Source organism: Stenella coeruleoalba (assembly GCF_951394435.1).
Source record: "Stenella coeruleoalba genome assembly, chromosome: 7".
In the NCBI taxonomy this organism is placed as follows: Eukaryota; Metazoa; Chordata; class Mammalia; order Artiodactyla; family Delphinidae; genus Stenella; species Stenella coeruleoalba.
Window position 1 is genome coordinate 66,535,258 of NC_137153.1, and position 16,948 is coordinate 66,552,205.

Here is a 16,948-nt window from a genome sequence, read left to right on the forward strand (position 1 = left end):
ATCCCTTGATCAGTATGTAGTGTCCTTCTATGTCTCTTCTAATAGTTTTTATTTTCAAGTCTCTTTTGTCTGATATGAGAATTGCTACTCCAGCTTTGTTTTGATTTCCATTTGCATGGAATATCTTTTTCCATCCCCTCACTTTCAGTCTGTATGTGTCCCTAGGTCTGAAGTGGGTCTCTTGTAGACAGCATATATACAGGTCTTGTTTTTGTATCCATTCAGCCAGTCTGTGTCTTTTGGTTGGAGCATTAAACCATTTATATTTAAGGTAATTATCGATATGTATGTTCCTATTACCATTTTCTTAATTGTGTTGGGTTTGTTATTGTAGGTATTTTTCTTCTCCTGTGTTTCCTGCCTAGAGAAGTTCCTTTAGCATTTGTTGTAAAGCTGGTTTGGTGGTGCTGAATTCTCTTAGCTTTTGCTTGTCTGTAAGGGTTTTAATTTCTCCGTCGAATCTGAATGAGATCCTTGCTAGGTAGAGTAATGTTGGTTTTAGGTTTTTCCCTTTCATCAGTTTAAATATGTCCTGCCACTCCCTTCTGGCTTGCAGATTTCTGCTGAAAGATCAGCTGTTAACCTTATGGGGATTCCCTTGTATGTTTTTTTTTTTTTATTTTCCCTTGCTGCTTGTAATGTTTTTTCTTTGTATTTAATTTTTGACAGTTTGATTAATATGTGTCTTGGCGTGTTTCTCCTTGTATTTTTCCTGTATGGGACTCTGTACTTCCTGGCCTTGATTGACTATTTCCTTTCCCATGTTAGGGAAGTTTTCAACTATAATCTCTTCAGTTATTTTCTCAGTCCCTTTCTTTTTCTCTTTTTCTGGGACCCCTATAATTTGAATGTTGGTGTGTTTAATGTTGTCCCAGAGGTCTCTGAGACTGTCCTGAATTCTTTTCATTCTTTTTCTTTATTCTGCTCTGCAGTAGTTATTTCCACTATTTTATCTTCCAGGTCATTCCTCCGTTCTTCTGCCTCAGTTATTCTGCTATTGATGCCTTCTAGAGAATTTTTAATTTCATTTAGTGTGTTGTTCATCATTGTTTGTTTGCTCTTTAGTTCTTCTGGGTCCTTGTTAAACGGTTCTTGTATTTTCTCCATTCTGTTTCCAAGATTTTGAATCCCCTTTACTATCATTCCTCTGAATTCTTTTTCAGGTAGACTGCCTATTTCCTCTTCATTTGTTTGTTCTGGTGGGTTTTTACCTTGCTCCTTCATCTGCATATTTCTCTGTTTTCTCATTTTGTTTAACTTACTGTGTTTGGGGTCTCCTTTTCGCAGGCTGCAGGTTCATATTTCCCATTGTTTTTGGTGTCTGCCCCCAGTGGGTGAGGTTGGTTCAGTGGCTGGTGTAGGCTTCCTGGTGGAGGGGACTTGTGCCTGTGTTCTGGTGGGTGGGGCTGGATCTTTTCTTTCTGGTGGGCAGAGCCACGTCCGGTAATGTGTCTTGGGGTGTCTGTGAACTTAGTATGATTTTAGGCAGCCTCTTTGCTAATGGGTGGCTGTGTTCCTGTCTTGCTAGTTCATTGGCATGGGGCATCCAGCACTGGAGCTTGCTGGCTGTTGGGTGGAGCTGGGTCTTAGCACTGAGGTGGAGATCTCTGGGAGAGCTGTCGCTGATTGATATTACGTGGGACTGGGAGGTCTCTGGTGTACCAATGTCCTGAGCTCAGCTTTCCCACCTCAGAGGCTCAGGCCTGACACCAGGCCGGAGCACCAAGACCTTGTCAGCCACACCGCAGGTAGGAGACAGCTAAATATGCAAGTATCTCAGTGGCTTCTTAAATGATGGGAAGATGTGATGCATGAAGGACACCAGCTCAAGTCTCACAGCTTAGTTCTGTGATCTTGGACCAGGCAGTTAACTCGTCTGTGCCTCAGACTTCCTTTTGTGCAGCACCTCCTCGCCCCAGAGGCCCAGTCAGGTGCGAGGGAAGGGCTGTCGCTCACAGGCTGTGCTGGGAGGAAGCCCGGGAGGCTGGTGCAGGACTGTCAGAGCAATCATATGCCTGGCACGGTATTAGATGCTCAAGATACGGGAGTGAACGAGAGAGATGATATACTTTGGCCTCCTGAAGTTTATATCCAGTTGTATTTATATCGAGCAGGGCATATAATTTCCTTGTCTCAATTCTCTCGTCTGTGGAGGGAGAAGAGACAGGCACTGCATCCCACTCACTGTGTTCTTGGGGAAAGCGCTCCGCCTCCTTGGCCTTGGGAGGGCCTCGCACCAGCATGTGTAGGGTGAGGGTGGGGTACCTAGTGCCCAGAGGCCTGCCTCCTTGCGGCATTTGGGAGGTAAAGGGGGGCCACTTTACCTCCCAACGGGAAACTCAGCGCCCCTGTCCGCAGCCGAAGGACCGGCAGTTTAAAGGCCACGGGCACACGGAAGGCGAAGGATGCTGGTGGGGGCGGCCTGATTGCGGTATTAAGTATGTTTCTGTGAACAGCTCCATCTGCCTTTCCTCTCAGGGGGAGCAGCATGGCTGCCTCTCCGGAACACCCCTTCGAGCTGTTGACTTTTGCTTTTGGTTCTTTCCCTTTGTGGTAGGTGGGAATCTGTCGTCCTGGAGACGTTGGGTCTGATGTCTCACACCTAAATCTTCACAAGACCTTCTGCATTCCCCATGGTGGAGGTGGCCCTGGCATGGGGCCCATCGGAGTGTGAGTTCTGGGCCCTGGTTGCAGGATGGCTTTGGAGACTGAGAATCAAAGATGGGTCTCAAACTCTCTGTTCTTCTCATCGAGGTCTTCAAGTGTCAGGATACCTTCACATGTGGCGTGCCTATAAGGGCTGGGTGGGGAGCAGTGAAAGGGGTGCTTTTAGGGTTTGTCTAAGGAGAAACAGACTTAGATTTTGTTAACCACAGTGTGTGACCACACTCAGCTCCCAGTCACGCATAGACAGAGCAGGATTATTAACAGAGTGATGACTAGGGAGCTTTACGGAGCATTATGGCTGAGAACCGGCATATGAGCACCTAGAAGTGCCTCTCAGACTTTAATTTAGACTTCTAAGCAGCTTTTCTTTGTTTCTTCTTAAAATCAGCTGATGGTTACACCTGAGGATCTAACACATAACATGGTGACTATAGTTGAGAACACTATTGTATAATTGAAATTTGCTAAGAGAGTAGAACTTAAACGCCCCTCCCCCCCAAAAAAGGGAATTGGGTGTAAGATGTTGAACACTTTGCAGCCTGAATTCTTATTACATCTGAGATAAGTAAGAAGGAAACAGACCTTATTACTAGAAATAATTGGATGCAGTCAGAACAAGACTAAAGCAGTATCTCGAAGCAGTTGATAACTTTACACCGTGAAGCCAAATCATCTCATGAAAATGGTGCTGAGCCGCCATTTCCTGAGCATCTTCATTTTTCCAGAACTGTGCCAAAGGGGGTCAGTCTTCAGGAATGCTGCGAGCCTGGCCCCCTGCTTTCTTCTTCTTTCCTTTTTGATTACTATTATTTATAGTAAGTGAAGGAGGCCCAGTGCCTCAGCTGTGGGGGAGGCAGGGTGGCTGACGTTCACATGCTGGCCTCTGATGTGTTACCCCATGGGGCTTCTTCTCAGCAGCGTCTTTCTATATCCCTTAGATGCCTTGGGAAAGAGTGTGGGAGCCGGGGCTGGGAGGGAGAGGGTGTGTAGGGCTGGGATGTCGCCACATTCTTGTGAGCCCATGGCCCTGCATACTATTCCAGGCTGCTTGTCTCTGCCAGATTCGCCGCCACGGTTCTTGGGTGAGCTGCTGGGATGCTGATGGCTGCTGAGCCATGCCTCCAGCAGAGGAGGAAGGAAGGAACACTTCCTGAACATCTGCCCCTTAGCAGGTGCCGGGTCCCTCCCATGTCAGAGTTCCTCTGCTAGGAATAGAGCTTCCTGAGAGGGCCCAGCACCTGCCTGTTTGGTTAGACTGGATCTTTTTACAGCTTCTAAATTTGTATTAAAAAAAAACAATACAGGAAGAAGCATCTTGTCCCTTTTCTGCCTAATCATCCCATCATTTCGGTAAAGCCAAGCGAAGATGCCCGGCCTTTGGGTACCATCAGCGCGGCCCCATGGGGCTCCAGTTCCATCTTGCCCATTTCGTGGGCTTATATTAAGGTGAGGCCTATGGATGTGTGTTAGAGGGGTGGGGGTGTGTGATGTGTGGGTGGGGAACTGAGACTGCAGACTTGAAAATTGCTGACTTGAGTGGAGAAACCTTCCTAAAGAGATCAGCTAAAACTCATTTTGTCTCTTCTTCATCAGGCTGTTTTCCTTTGGGTTCTCATAGTGGGTTTAACACCAGAGGAACTGACACGCCAGATATATTTTTCCAGACGGAGTTAAGTACCATGAGTCATATGGATGTGCTGGCCACGTCATTTGGTTTCCTGTAGGATTTGTATGGCCCCTCGCAAGTGAAAAACAGTGCACATACTAATTATTACACTTGGTTGAGATCCTGGGATAAATTTTAGGAATACATCTCATTTCGCTTTATATTTCTTGGGAGCCTGGAGGATAAGATGAAAATAGCAGAAATTTGCTTATGTGGTGGTTTCCCAAAGCTCTTTGCCCTTTAGGGCCTGTGGAACTATACTCTCGGGGGTAATTAGACTTTGTCGGAGAACAGGCTTCCTTCCTTTGTGTTTTTCCAAGAAACACTATGGCCAGAGTTTATTTTATACAGCTCTTGTTCAAACTGTCCTGCCTACCTCCTGGGCTGAGAAGACCGTGCATTGGATAGGAGCACTTCTTCAGCTGCTAATTAGAGCAGCCTTCCCCAACTGGCTCCCCTCCTTAGAGGAAGGGAGGCTTCTGGTGAAATAAACCCCTAACTCAGCTATGCAAATAACACCAGATGACTCTTTGGGCTGGTTGTTATTCTTGAACAGTGTCGCATTTATGATTCTTAATGAAAACTTTCTGGGAAGCTGGAACAACAATTCTGTACCCCAGAGACTAAAACCTGCTTTTTGAAATGATACTCGAGTTAGTTTGCAAGTAGTAAAAACAAAAACAATCATCATAAAGGTCTGCTTCTTTGCAAACAGAATCTAATTTACAGCCTCCTTTTGGTCTCTACAAACCTGAGTTATTTGTTATGGAATGTTATTTGGGCTGGAGATGAATCACGTATAGAAAATAAATGCCCCAAGGCTGGTTTGGCCATATGCCAGGAACACCAGAGAGAGCCTCAGTTTAAAAATGAAATAAATAAAGTAGGGTTTAAGCCACCCCTCTGACCTTGGGCCCTTTCTTTATTTCAGGCTGTTGTTACTTATCACCTGGACTCTAGAATTATCTTCTCTCCCTGCTGCAGTCCCTCTTGGAGCCTCCCTACAGGACTGCTAGATTCCCGCCAGGGCTCTCCATCCTCTCCTCGCTTCCCTTTGCCTCTGCTGCTGGATCTCCCTAGCCTAGCCTGCACAAAATCCTTAGGGGATTCTTCCAAAATGCACTTGCCTAGGGCCCATCCCAGAGAGAATCAAATTCAGCATATGCAGCTTAGGGCTTGGGCCGTCAAGCTGCTCAGAGACTCTGATGCCCAGGCCGAGAGGCAGTGGCTGGCTGAACCAAGTCCAGGTCCTTCCCAGCAAGGGTTTGAGGCTTGTGAGAGGTAGTCACAGCCTACCCGGCTCTACAGCACCTCCCAAGCTGCAGCCATGTGCCTTCCATTCCCTACCTTTGTTTCTGCCATTCTTCTCACTTGGAGTGTCGTCCCCTTTCTCTTTGTCTATCCAAATTCTACCCATTTTCAAGTTTCCACTCAAGTTCTAACTCTTACCCTAGGAACCCTTCTTTGACCAAAATGTGTCCTCTCCTTATTTGGACTTCGGCATCCCTGCCCTTTTACTTGGTGCTTTCTCATTTGCTTTACATTAGTTATGTATTAATATACATCAAGCCTCCATCATATGAGGTGTTCTGGGAAGAAAGTAGTGAGTAAAAATTGGTGCAGTCCTGGTTTTAAGCTCTTTGCTGCTAATGGCATTCACCCCATATAATCACAGGGACTTATGAACCACCAGAAAAGAATAAGATTGAACCTGGCAGTTGTTAAACATAAAGCCCTCAAATATGGACAATTGGAAGACAAACCATACAAAATGGATTCAGTGGGGATTTTGGCCAAGATCCCATGAGATTCCTGGCAATTATCAAGGCATCTCAAATTCACAATGAACAACCAAACAAAACCTCCCCCAAATGCATGTAACCTAAAAACAATTCTTTTTCTTCGGTAGATAACACAATAGTCAGCAGTTAGTTTTGCCCTGTTCTAAGCTTTGTAACTACAATAAGAAGCATAAAATTACTGTTCAAAGGAGAAAACCAAAAATTATTTCAGGCTTAGAGAGGATTGACAGATATCCTTGTTAGGATATTTCACTCATCTGCAATCCAGAGAGCGGTGGTAGGCTGATTTCCTTTGTGAGTGGGATTTATCTGGGGATACCTTTGGTTAGTGTCCATTGGGTTTCCCTGTTCTGTGGTTTATGGCTCTTTTTCCCTCTGTTGCAGATGATGGGAGGCAAGGGCCTTAAACAGGCCACAGAAATTGCTATATTAAATGCCAACTACATGGCCAAGAGATTAGAAAAACACTACAGAGTCCTTTTCCGGGGTGCAAGAGGCAAGTATGAACTTTAGTCTGTATTCACCTTGGTTTTCTTCCTTGGCCAAACGAAGTTTGACCTAGTGGATGAGGCTTTCAGAAGAGGGTGGGGAACTTCTGTTTCTTAGCACAGACCAGAGAAAAGCCTAGAGTTATTGGAAAGCTCTTCAGTTTAGTAAACAGGATATCACTATTTGCGAGGCTCTGCCATGCACTTAGTCTCTGAAGCGCAGGCCAACACGGAGCCCACACCACTGAGAGACGTATACATAAATACCACGCACTCATTACCTCCTCCAGTTCCATGGGAATGAGTGGAGTAATTCAGACTGGGCAGAGGCAGGGCAGAACAGTTGGGAGAGCCTTCTGGGAGGAGCCATTTGAGATAAGCCTGAAAGGAAGAGTAGCAGAACCCCAGTAAACAGAGATACAGGAGCAAGCCGGAGAGAAAGGAGTTGTCTGGGTGGCGGGAGTGTTGGGTGGGTTGAAGGATGGGATAGCAGGAAAGGGAGCAGATGAAGATGAGGCTGGAGAGGTAGCATGGGGCTTTGAAGGCCTTGGAAGGCTCTGGACTCTACAGTTGGGCCAGAAGGGTTTTTGAGCAGGGTAATGACAGGATTAAGAGGATGTTAATATCATTAAGACAGTAGGAGGAGATGAACATGCTGTTAGAAGTAGAATCAGGGGAGTTAGTTACTAATTAGTTGAGAGTGAAGAAATGTTAGGTAAGCCTCCCTCTTAGAGGGAGTAAGAGATGGAGGAACAAGCTCTCCCTGGAAGTGATGGGAGAGGCTGGAGCAGGTAGACTTGCAGAGATGTGGCTCTGGGCACAGGATCTGAGAGCAGGCTCTTGGAATTGGTGGGACCCAAGGAAACAGTGTTGAGAAGCCAGAGCAAAACCCCTGAAGCAGATGGCTACATGGAGTGGGTGCGGAAAAGTGGCATCTGGTGAGGGGGGCTCTGTGCCGAGGCAGCTTTAGATGCCCCCCTTCCCAACCCCCAGCATTTGTCATGGCGCCTGTCCTTCCTGCCTCTGCGCTGGCCCCACCTCCTCCCTGAGGCTGCCCTTTCCTTTCCCGGTGGCGAGAACTGCTCCTCTTGGCTCCCTCCTCCGCGGAGGATTCTCCCACTCCGTTTATCATCTGGCTGTCTCCTGCAGACCTTGAGCTCCTGCCCGGCGGAGGCTGTGGCTGCCTCGGTCCCTGGCATCGTGTCAGCACAACATGCACAGTCAGCACATGTGGGTGGTCTTACGTGACATGGAGGGACAGGCTGAAGAGCAGGTGGCTTAAAAAGACTCAGGTCTCATGAGTCTTAAAAAGCACCATTACCTTTCACAATTAGGAAGCCTTTGGTCACCTTCGAAAGCAGTTAGGGCCCAACAGTGCGGTAGATGCTAGATGGAAATGGGCTGGGAAGTAGGCTGAGGTTGGGAGAAGGGAGAAGCTTTCATGGTTTGGGGGGTTTGGTGGTGAAGGGGGACAGGAGCTGCTTCAATAGGATGCAGCTTTTTTTTTTTTTTTTTTTTTTTTTTTTTTTGCGGTACGTGGGCCTCTCACTGTTGTGGCCTCTCCCGTTGTGGAGCACAGGCTCTGGACGCAGGCTCAGCGGCCATGGCTCACGGGCCCAGCTGCTCCGCAGCATGTGGGATCTTCCCAGACCGGGGCACAAACCTGCGTCCCCTGCATTGGCAGGCGGACTCTCAACCACTGCACCACCAGGGAAGCCCAGCTTTGTTTTTAAATAAGAGAACAAGATGATTTTAAGCTGCCAGGGAAAAGGCTGTGAAGAGGGGAGAGTGAAGCTACAACAGAGGGAATAATAGGAGGGGGAGTCAAGTCACCCTGGAGGTGATGGGAGGGTGGCACTAAGAGTCAGGTGGACAGGCGGCGCATGGGCTGTGGGCACAGAATCTGAGACCAGGGAGCCACGGGTCTTGAGCTTGGGGCAGAGAGAGCAGAGAGCCGTCAGTAACCAGTGCCCAGACCCAGGGCCACGGGTACGAGGCCCCTCTTTGGCTCTTAGTGTCTCCAGCCCAGGGAAGTGTGCATCTCCACCTGTGATCTTTAATTTAAAGGCTCATCTTGCTTTGTAAATATGTATCCAAAAGGGTGGTTCTGGAGTTTGAAAATAGAAAAGAACTAAATAATCGGGAGCTCTGGTTAACAATGCTCCCCAGAGAGTAGGAAAGAAAGTTGTGGGCAATATGTCTCTAAGCAACACAATGAAATGCTTTTGTTGGGTATGAAAGAAGCTACAAGAGCTACTAATTAATTCAAATATAGCTCCTGTGCTGTGAGATGCATCCTGCTTATGTATTGGCCTTCAGGATTAGCATCAGTATTGGTTTTGTCTGATTATATAAGTCATGTACATATGCTCAACATAGAACATTTGGACAATAAAAAAGTTTGAGGAGGAAAATGTAAGTGATCCATGGTTCCATCAAGCAGACATAACCACTGAATATTTTGCTGTATTCCTTCCCGCCTTAGACAATTGAGATCATATTATGAACACAGTGTGTATCCTGTTTTTTAACTTTATTTAATATTGCGATTATTTCCCTCGTCATTAAAGGGGCTTTGAAAGTTGCTACATCGATTCTATCATATATACCATGATTTAAGTAATTGTAGGGGTCTCCCTCGCCGCCCGCCTCCTGCCCACCATGTTATTTGCTTTTGTAACAATGCTGCAATGAACATCTTTTACCTAGAGTTTTTTTTTAAACGTCCTTGACTATTTCCGCAGGTTAGAGTTGTAGAAGAGAAGTTATCTCAGAGGATCTGAATGCATTTAAGCTCTTGAAATGTATGGCCTTGTTTCCCCTCAGAGACAATAGCAATTGATTTCATTCTAAGAGCATACGAGTGACCATCGCACTAGAGCCCAGTGAGCACCAAGTGCCAGGCTGGGAAAGCAACACAAACCAAACCCCAAATGTCTTTGCCAATTTGATGGGTGAAAATCATCTTTTTGCTTTAATTTACAAGGTTTAGGGTTTTTTTCTTCTAATTGTTATTTTTTATTTAATACTTCCTTAGGATTAAGTTTATTTAACAACTTCATTGAGATAGGATTCACATACCATACACATCACCCACTGAATTTCAGTGGTTTTTAGTGTGCTCACAGAGTTGTGCAATGCAAGCCTGAGTTCTTTAGAGCAAGAACGAATGTGGTGTGGACCGCATGGGGATGCATGGCACTCCAGGAGGGGAAAGTGAATGAGCACCTGTGGCTCAGGTGCCTGCCGTGTGCTTGGCATCACGTGACTGGTTCAGGCAGAGACTGTCCCAGAGATTCGCAACACAGAAAGATGGATGAAATTTCCATTTGTTTCCATTTTATCCAAGAATTAAATAATGAATTGTATTTCTCATCCCAAGCAGAAAGAGATTGGTGATTACAGACTTTCTTACCCAATCCCAAAGTTCATGAAACCAAAAATTGTCTCGTGTTTGGTCTGGTAAACACATTCATTATACAATCGGAGGCTTAGTATTTTAGGGCCTAAAAAAGAATGATCGCCGTACCTCCTGAGAGCCCAAAATAGAAATGTTCTTAATAAACACATTGTATTCCAAAATGTCTAATGGCAATATTAGAAGACGTTACTCATCTTAATCATATTTACCAGCTCTAAATAAGACTGGAATCACGGACGACTGTGAGGCAATAATTTTAATGAACTCCAGGCTTCCCTTTATGAACCATTTCTTTGAGAGATTTGAAAATACCAGTGAAACTTGTTGAGGCTTAGGGTTTTGTGAAACAAGGAAGTGATAGCCAAGAATTGGGATGGGGAAGCAGCAGTAGTATCTATTCTGCTAGGATAAGGAAAGGAATTACCTCAGGTAGGGTGAGGCATTTTTAAAGGAGGAACTGAAAAAATTCACAGGTGTCTGCTCTCGTGGGAGGCTAGGCTCACTGTTTGACCCAAGTAGAGTTCCCGTCAGTGGATAGGCCATTTTGTTAGTAGCCCAGTGTTTTATTTATGTTTTAATTTCTTAAATGCTTATCTCTTTTTGACCTTAGGCAAACCTAACTCTGCCTGGAAATTCCTGTCCCTGAGAGGTTTCCCGGTGGCCTTTATGGGCAGGTGGACATGGGCCTTAGAGGCTGGACCCTCACATCCCTGGCTGGGAAGTGACCTCCTGAGGCTAGAGGGGGGTGGCCCACCTACTTGACCTCATTCCCAGGGAAACAGGAGTCTTGATGCTGTTAGTTGTGGTCCCTGGGTTGCAAATGAAAAGCTTGACCGAGTGTTGATTGCCCACCCAAGCTTTCTAATTAGCTAGTGACTTCCATTTATTTCTAGGCACTCACTCTGAGGATGCAGGATAAGAAGGTTTCAGTGCCTGCTCTCAAGGAGGGTTTTGGGAAGCCTTATCTTTCTGTAGCACTTTCCCATGTCATCTTCAGCCTTGTAAGATAATTAACACATGAGGGGTTGAGAGGGGGGATGTTCCAAGCTTAGAGCCAAGCCGCTTGCTTTCTTTTTTTTTTTTAAATTGGGGTATAGTTGCTTTACAAATCTGTGTTAGTTTCTTCTGTACAGCAAAGTGAATCAGCAATACGTATATATATATCCCCTCTTTTTTGGATTTCCTTCCCATTTAGGTCAGCACAGAGCATAGAGTTCCCTGTGCTATACAAAGTTCTCATTAGTTATCAATTTTACACTTAGCAGTGTATATATGTCAATCCCAATCTCCCAATTCATCCCCCCGCTTACTCCTTAGCATCCATACGTTTGTTCTCTACGTCTGTGTCTCTATTTCTGCTTTGTAAATAAGATTGTCTATACCAGTTTTTTTCAGATTCCACATATATGTGTTAATATATGATATCTGACTTCACTCTGTATGACAGTCTGTAGGTCCATCCGTGTTTCTATAAATGACCCAATTTCGATCCTTTTTATGGCTGAGTAATATTCCATCGTATATACATACCACATCTTCCTTTTTACTTTTTTTTTTTTTTTTTTTTGGCGGTACGCGGGCCTCTCACTGCTATGGCCTCTCCCGCTGCAGAGCACAGGCTCCGGACGTGCAGGCTCAGCGGCCATGGCTCACAGGCCCAGCCGCTCCACGGCATGTGGGATCCTCTCGGACCGGGGCACGAACCCGTGTCCCCTGCATCAGCAGGCAGACTCTCAACCACTGCGCCACCAGGGAAGCCCCACATCTTTAACCATACGTCTGTTGATGGACATTTAGATTGCTTCCATGTCCTGGCTATTGTAAATAGTGCTGCAATGAACATTGGGGTACATATATCTTTTTGAATTAATTTTTAATCTTTTCCAGATGTACACCCAGGAGTGGAATTGCTAGATGATAGTTCTATTTTTAGTTTTTAAGGAACCTCCATACTGTTCTCCATAGTGGCTGTATCAATTTACCTTCCCACCAACAATGCATGAGGGTTCCCTTTTCTCCACACCCTCTCCAGCATTTATTGTTTGTGGATGATGGCCATTCTGACTGGTGTGAGGTGATACCTCATTGTAGTTTTGACTTGCATTTCTCTAATAATTAGTGATGTTGAGCATCTTTTCAAATGTTTGTTGACCATCTGTATATTTTCTTTGGAGAAATGTCTGTTTAGGTCTTCTGCCCATTTTCTGATTGCGTTGTTTTTTTTGATATTGAGCTGCATGAGCTGTTTGTATATTTTGGAGATTAATCCTTTGTCAGTTGCTTCATTTGCAAATATTTTCTCCCATTCTGAGGGTTGTCTTTTCGTCTTGTTTATGGTTTCCTTTGCTGTGTAAAAGCTTTTAAGTTTCATGAGGTCCCACTTGTTTATTTTTGGTTTTATTTCCATTCCTCTAGGAGGTGGGTCAAAAAAGATCTTGCTGTGATTTATGTCATAGAGTGTTCTGCCTATGTTTTCCTCTAAGCTTTTTATAGTGTCTGGCCTTACATTTAGGTCTTTAATCCATTTTGAGTTTATTTTTGTGTATGGTGTTAGGGAGTGTTCTAATTTCATTCTCTTACATGTAGCTGTCCAGTTTTCCCAGCACCACTTATTGAAGAGGCCGTCTGTGCTCCACTGTATATTCTGGCCTCCTTTGTCATAGATTAGGTAACCACAGGTGTGTGGCTTATCTCTGGGCTTTCTATCCTGTACCACTGATCTATATTTCTGTTGTTGTGCCAGTACCATACTGTCTAGAGCCAAGCCACTTTTATTTTGCTCTTCCATCATCCCCCCGACCCCTCTTCTTTCCTTGCTCCTTCAACTTACCCTTTCAGACTCTCAGCTATAGTCATGGTTAGGCCCAGAGGAAACACATACTCACTGAAAATTAAAACTTGCACTGAACAGTTTATACAATTTCTACTTCAGATTACTCTGACTCACCATATGCCATATATTTTCTCCTTAAAAACTGCAAACAAAGATGAACATCTTGGGATCTGGCCTCCAAGAACAACCAAGTTTAAATTTCACCCCTTTTCAGCCTGAAGTAGAGAGAGAGAGGAGAGAGAGAGATGCCGAAATCCCACTACAGTTTCCATTTGAACGTATTAGAATATGGACTTAGAAAATAACATCTGAACCTCATTTTGAAAATGGAGCTCTTCCCAAACCACTTGGCTGTGGCGGGGCCTCTGCAGATGAAGTCTTGCTTTAGCAGCACTGGGCTGGGCTTGGCTTGATGCGGCCTTTCAGCTATTACTGAACCTCTGCTTGAAAGACTGTGCTGTCTGCCCGCCAGCAAGAGAGACTCCTCCCCACCGTGTGTCCATCTCCTCCTCTCCTCCTGATGGCTGAGTGTTCTTCAGAGCAGTGAGCTCCATTAGCCGCCTTCTTCGAGTCATTGTCATGGTACTGGGATGGCTGCCAGAGCCTCAGAAAAGAAAGGTCGAAGCTTGAGGTTGGGCTCCCCAAATGGGGTAGTGTCATAGGGCATTTAGCATTCCTGAAATTAATAGTTGATGAGGATTTAAATAATGTCATGATTTTCCCCCTGAACATTCCAGCTAGTCATTCCTTTTAGGCACTTTTTTTTTGGTCTAAGTTTATCTACCTCTGAACACACCTTTCTAGTTTTGAACCACACTCCTCACAATTGAATCCTCATCACGGTTAGAAAGCTTGTTTTAAAAATATGCAGTGACAGTATATTCAAAGTCTCATACTTTTGTTTTCAAACAAAGCCAATCCCTTCATATGTATTCATCACACAAGAAACAGAGCAGTTCACAAACTAGATCTTCAGGGGCTGTTAATGACTGGAGCTTTTCTTCTCAGGCTTGAGGAGTTATGTCAGCTCCAAGTATCTGTAAGTAGATTCACTGTTTGCTGAGGGTCAGGGTAGGGGGTTAAGAAGGAGTACGTTATTTTCACCTGAGTAGATACTTTCCTTGAAGGAAATTCATCAGTTGTGTGGGCCATGGAATTTGGGAAGCTCCCGGGAATGTTGTTCTATTTAAGAAAATGCTGACTTACTCCGTGGTTTATTCTAGATGTTGGATGGGTGGTCAACAAGTCATGCTGGGGAGATGGCAGCCTGAGGCTAGAGAGGCAATTGGTTTACAAATTAGAACAAAGTGAACTGACCCCCACAAGACTTCGGCCTCATCAGCTCCTTGCCACTTGTGGTGTGCTGTTTGACAGCCCTTATTTCTAATTCTCAGCCTGAAGCCTGAAACCAAAACCTCAAAAGCCCCTTTGAAGAATCAAATAAAATTCTGTGTCTTATGGATATTTGTTTAGTATGTATTTACACACACACACAGAAGAAACCGTTATTTGATGTTGGGAGCAATGTTGTTGAAAAGGGTGTCAATGTACCTTTAACTCTAGAAATATTTTATATAAAAGGATCAGGCCCATGATGACATGTTTAACTGTCGCAAGTAGATTTTAGGTCCTTTGAGTAGAAATGGTCTGATCCCCTGGGATCTCAGCAAGTCTTCCAGCTACTGTTCCACCTCCCACCAGCCTCCTGGCTCATGGGTGTGTTGAGCACTGAGGATGGGACATATTGGCCCAACATGTTAACAATTTTTATATGTAATAAGAGCAGATGAAATCTTTGTTGTCAACTATAAACTTACCAAATGCCCATGGTTTCTTGGTCCTCAATGATATGCATTAAAAAGCTGGTTTATTTGTTCATTTGCTTGGGTAAAACAACAAGCTGATGTTAATCTTGAGCTAAAATAATCTTCCTCAACAGGTTATGTGGCTCATGAGTTTATTTTGGATACAAGACCCTTCAAAAAGTCTGCAAATATTGAGGCCGTCGATGTGGCCAAGAGGCTTCAGGATTATGGTGAGTGGTCTCCCGGGAGTGACCCCTTGTAGGGGAACTTGGGTTTTTGACATTCATGTAGCTGCCCATGTTGGCTATGGACCACAGACTGACTGTGCAGGTACCATAGTAAACTGATCCACAGGCTAAATGGGGATCTGGGGGCTGTGGACAGAGAAAAAACTTTGCCCATGACTCCATCGGTACCATCCTTCAAAAGATATTAAATCACGCATCTTGAATCCATCAGCAGCTAGGTAAAGAAGACTTTATAGTTAACAGTTAAAAATCCCAGAGAAAATGATTGCTGCTCTCTGCCCATGTTTCTGGTAAATCCTTCCACCTATCCTACTCCTGGTAAACAGAGAGGTCCATGAAAGTGAAGGAAGTGAAGCAGGCATCCTGTAGGAGTGTTAGAAAGATGAGTGGCATTTGAGTTTTATAGCCACCTCAGTCGTGGCATAGCTGTTTCAGCTGCTCATAGAGATGAAGGAATAGGTGCACCTTGTTTTCCCAGAGATGATGTGATTTTTCTGTGAAGTCTTTTATCTGTGTGTTCTTAGTGGATGTTCACTCAGCACAGCCGTTATTAAAATATATTTTCTTAGTGACATTATTAATAACATCACAGAACCTTCAATTCTCAGGAAGGCTAAGTTGGGGAAAACTTTGCCTTTTGATGGATGTGGAGTCCTATCTGAATTTTAAGATGATTTGAATGACTTCTTTTAATAAGGAATGTAAAATGTTTAATAATTTAATAGTTTTACTATCGTATCATAACGGGAGTCCCACGTGTGTGACTCATTTCTCTCGTGAATGAATGATCTTATTATGTAGAGTTACACTGATAATAAATGGGAAAGCCAGAGAGTTTTCATTAATGAAATTAGCCATTACCTCAAAATCTCCTGTTGGCTGCTCCTATGACCTGCCTTAACTTCTCAGGCAATGGCTGAGTGATGGCTGATTCAGGTTAAGGCTTCCCTTCTGTGATGTGTGGTCTGTATCCCACATCTGACTGCAGCAGCATTTGCAGGGAGCTAGGTGGGGGATGGAGGTAGGAGGGAAGTGGTATTTGAAGTCACTGCCCAGTATTTCCAAGTTCTGCTCTATCTACAACCTTGATATTTTGATGTTTGATAGAGTGATGGCTATGCTTGCCCTAAGCCCAGAACTGTCCAGGTGCCTGGCACATAGGAGGCACTTGGAACAATTGTGCTTAATAAGTGAGAGAATGAATGAATGGCTAAGTAAAAAAAACAACAGTGAAAATGACAACACAGATTCTGGGTCTAAATCACCTACTGAATCAGAATTACTGATTACACTAGGGGTGAGGCCTAGTAATCTGTGTTTACAAGCACTTGGATGAGTCCTATCAGGTGAGTTGTGGGTGGGGCATGCTGCCATATGGCAGAGATTTCTAAACTTAACCTGATTCTGATATGAGTTTTTAAAGGCTCATACCTTGGATTTCCTGAATCAGGGTTAAAATCCAGGAATCCGTGTTTCCATGACAACTCAGATGGTTCCAGATATGGGAACCACTACAGCAGAAAATACTGGGCTGAATTTGCTCACACATGGAATTGAGGTCAGACTTAATGGGTAATGAGATCAGCTTGTTGTTTAAAAAAGAAATCCCTTTCTGATTTGGGTGACACAGTTGTAGGCATTTGTCAAAATTCATTAAATTGTACACTTAAGATCTGTGTATTTTGCAATATGTAAACTATCACAAAAATATGGGGACAGATACTGAATTCAGATATTGAATTCTAGCTAATAATATGCATGCTGAAGTGCTTAAGGGGGAAGTGTACTGATGACTGCAACATGCTTGGAAATGCATCAAAACTAAGGTGGATGCCTTAGATATGTGATAGGAATAGATGACTAGATAGATATGTGATAAAGCAAACAGAGCATCATTGTAGATTCTAGGTAGAAGGTATATGGGTGTTCACTCTACAGTCCTTTCAACTTATTGGTATATTTGAACAATTTTATAATGAAATGTTGAGAAGACAATCCCTTAAAGAATGCAGGCATGA

At 44.3% G+C, this 16,948-nt stretch overlaps 1 protein-coding gene across 1 annotated transcript in view; it reads left to right on the forward strand.

The window, feature by feature from the left end:
- Positions 1-16,948, forward strand: part of GLDC (glycine decarboxylase) — a 99,240-nt gene that overhangs the window by 78,240 nt on the left and 4,052 nt on the right. Inside the window, exons 19-22 of the mRNA XM_079926560.1 lie at positions 2,558-2,670; positions 3,972-4,113; positions 6,520-6,631; positions 14,817-14,912. Coding sequence (XP_079782686.1) covers positions 2,558-2,670; positions 3,972-4,113; positions 6,520-6,631; positions 14,817-14,912 — 463 coding nt within the window. The remainder of the gene's footprint in view (positions 1-2,557; positions 2,671-3,971; positions 4,114-6,519; positions 6,632-14,816; positions 14,913-16,948) is intronic.